The 2,227-nt window shown below is 51.1% G+C and overlaps 1 protein-coding gene across 1 annotated transcript; it reads left to right on the top strand.

The window, feature by feature from the left end:
- On the top strand, positions 1-1,094 carry LOC120667901 (NDR1/HIN1-like protein 10). The gene is made up of 2 exons (XM_039947890.1): positions 1-366; positions 455-1,094. Exons 1-2 carry the CDS (start codon positions 1-3, stop codon positions 701-703), a joined length of 615 nt encoding a protein of 204 aa, XP_039803824.1. The 3' UTR covers positions 704-1,094.
- The last annotated feature ends 1,133 nt before the right edge of the window (positions 1,095-2,227 follow it).

Here is a 2,227-nt window from a genome sequence, read left to right as displayed (position 1 = left end):
ATGCCATCGGAAAGGTCGATCGTGAGCACGGCCCTCTCCGCTGCCCTCGGTCAAGTGTGGGAGTGCATCGAGTTCTGGACGCCGCTCACTTCAGTGATCATCATCCTCTGGCTTCTCTACCGCCCCGACCACTTCTACCCTACCGTCGATTCTGCCGTCCTCGCCACCCTCAACCTCACCACAGATGAGCCACCGAATCTCCAGTACGACCTGGCCGTGAACGTCAGCTTCCGCAACTCTCACAGCCGCCTCAGCATCCGGTATCTTGACATTAGCGCCACCGCCTTCTGCGGTAGCGGTACCAAGCTTGGCCCAGCCGACGATGCACTTCCAACGCCCTTTCGCCAGGGCCCCAAGAACACAACCGTACGCCCTTTTTCTAGCCAGTCGTAGATCAATTCTAAGGCTAATTTGGTGGATCGGATGATGGTACCTTCGTGGCTGATGAATGCAGGTGCTGCACCCAGCATTCCGGGGCATGGTGGCTGTGGATTCCATGGTGACGGCATGGCTGAAGAAGGAGCTCGAAGCAGGGATGGTGCATGTGAACCTGAGATTGTCACTGACAATCAAGTACAGGGTGATGTGGCCCTTCATTGAGATCTTCTTCTACAAGTACGATTGCTGGCTACGGTTCCCGCCGCCAGGCCTCGCGGCGCCAGCCATCTTTGATGCGGGCACGCGGTGCTGGGTCGTCAGCTAAGCTAGAAGCAGGTTAATTACCATGGAGTTCTTTATGACCAAGCTAATCCGTGACACGTTGACAAAGAGGTGGATCTTCATCAAGGGACGAACAGTTGGACGTTTTGTCTGCGGTGGATAGATTTCTGGGAGGCTACCTCGCTGGTTGTTGTTCGTTCTTGCTAGTTGGTGATGTCTTTTGCTTTCCAAGTTTGTGGTGTTAGCTTTTATTGTTTGTTTATGTTTCGTCTTCCCAGGCTTAGTGATGTTCTATGCTTGGTCTGGCATCTCCATCGGGTTAGTCTATGTAATCTTAGGCTTAATGGTAGCACTCCTGCATTACTTTATAAAGAAAAAAAGTTACTAGCTACTACATAAAAGTGCTTTAAATGATTTTGTTATCTGTTGGGATTTTCGTAGTTATATTTTGCTTATATCATTCCTTTCACTTCGACAATGTATTTTGTTTAATTCCTAAGAGCCAAGTACGTGCACAGTGCAATGTAACCTAGGAGCCCAAGTAGTGCTGTCTTCACCTACAATTCAACACCTGTGTACACCGAAACGGTGTAGAGGTTGGAACTGCTGTTCCATTATCTAAAAAACAATTTCAATTCAAAGTACGAGAGAAGAGAGAAGTTGCTCTGAGGAGTTACCTCAAAACAAAATGAGTTGCTGTGGTACATAATCTGTAGAGAAGAGCTGTTTCTCAAAATGTATTTGATCATTGGCGGTCGGGACAAGAAAAATAAATATTTTTTATCATCGATTTGAAACGTACAAGCAAATTAAACCGAGATATAATTGTTTCCCCTCACACACCATGGGAAGCGTCATCGTCCCCGATCTACGTACCACATGCATATACTTCCACTCGTACTTCCTCAATCGGTATATTAACTAGGAATACTTAAGAAATACAACTTGGACCAAAATGAGGGCTAGTCTCTCGCGGTAGCATGCATCATTTGGTGACGCCACATTGGAAGCCTCCTCCTGCGAACGCCGGCGTGGCATTTCCCGGCACCGGCGGGAACTTCAGCCAGCAATCGTACTGGTAGTAGTAGGTCCCCTTGTGGGGAAAGAACCAGTAGCTGAGCGTGGTCTTGACCCTGACGTTGAGGTTGAACTTGCCCTGCGCGCGCTCCCTCTGGAACGCCTCCGCCACAGCAGCGCTTGCCCGCCCGCGCAGCACCGACGGTACCACCCGGCCGCCCTCCTGCTTGAGCTTGAAGCTGGGGAGCGTGTCGTCGGAGGGGCCAACCTTGATGCCGTTGTAGTAGAGCTCCGCCGTGAGGTGGTCGAAATGGACCGTCGACCACCCACCCTTGTTGAGGAAGCTCAAGTTGAGGCTGAGGTCGTACAGAAGAAGCGGTTCGTCGCCAGCCGCCGGAGTCGGAGCGGGGGCGACGAGATCAAAGGTGAGCAGGGCGGCGGAGTGGACTCGCGGGTGGAGATTGAATGGGCGGAAGTAGATGAGCCAGCAGACGAAGGCGGAAAATAACGTGAGGGCGGTGGAGATACAGAAGTTGATGATGGTTTTGAG

This window comes from Panicum virgatum, chromosome 3N (assembly GCF_016808335.1).
Source record: "Panicum virgatum strain AP13 chromosome 3N, P.virgatum_v5, whole genome shotgun sequence".
Classification (NCBI taxonomy): domain Eukaryota; kingdom Viridiplantae; phylum Streptophyta; class Magnoliopsida; order Poales; family Poaceae; genus Panicum; species Panicum virgatum.
This window is presented reverse-complemented; position numbering and strand designations above follow the sequence as displayed.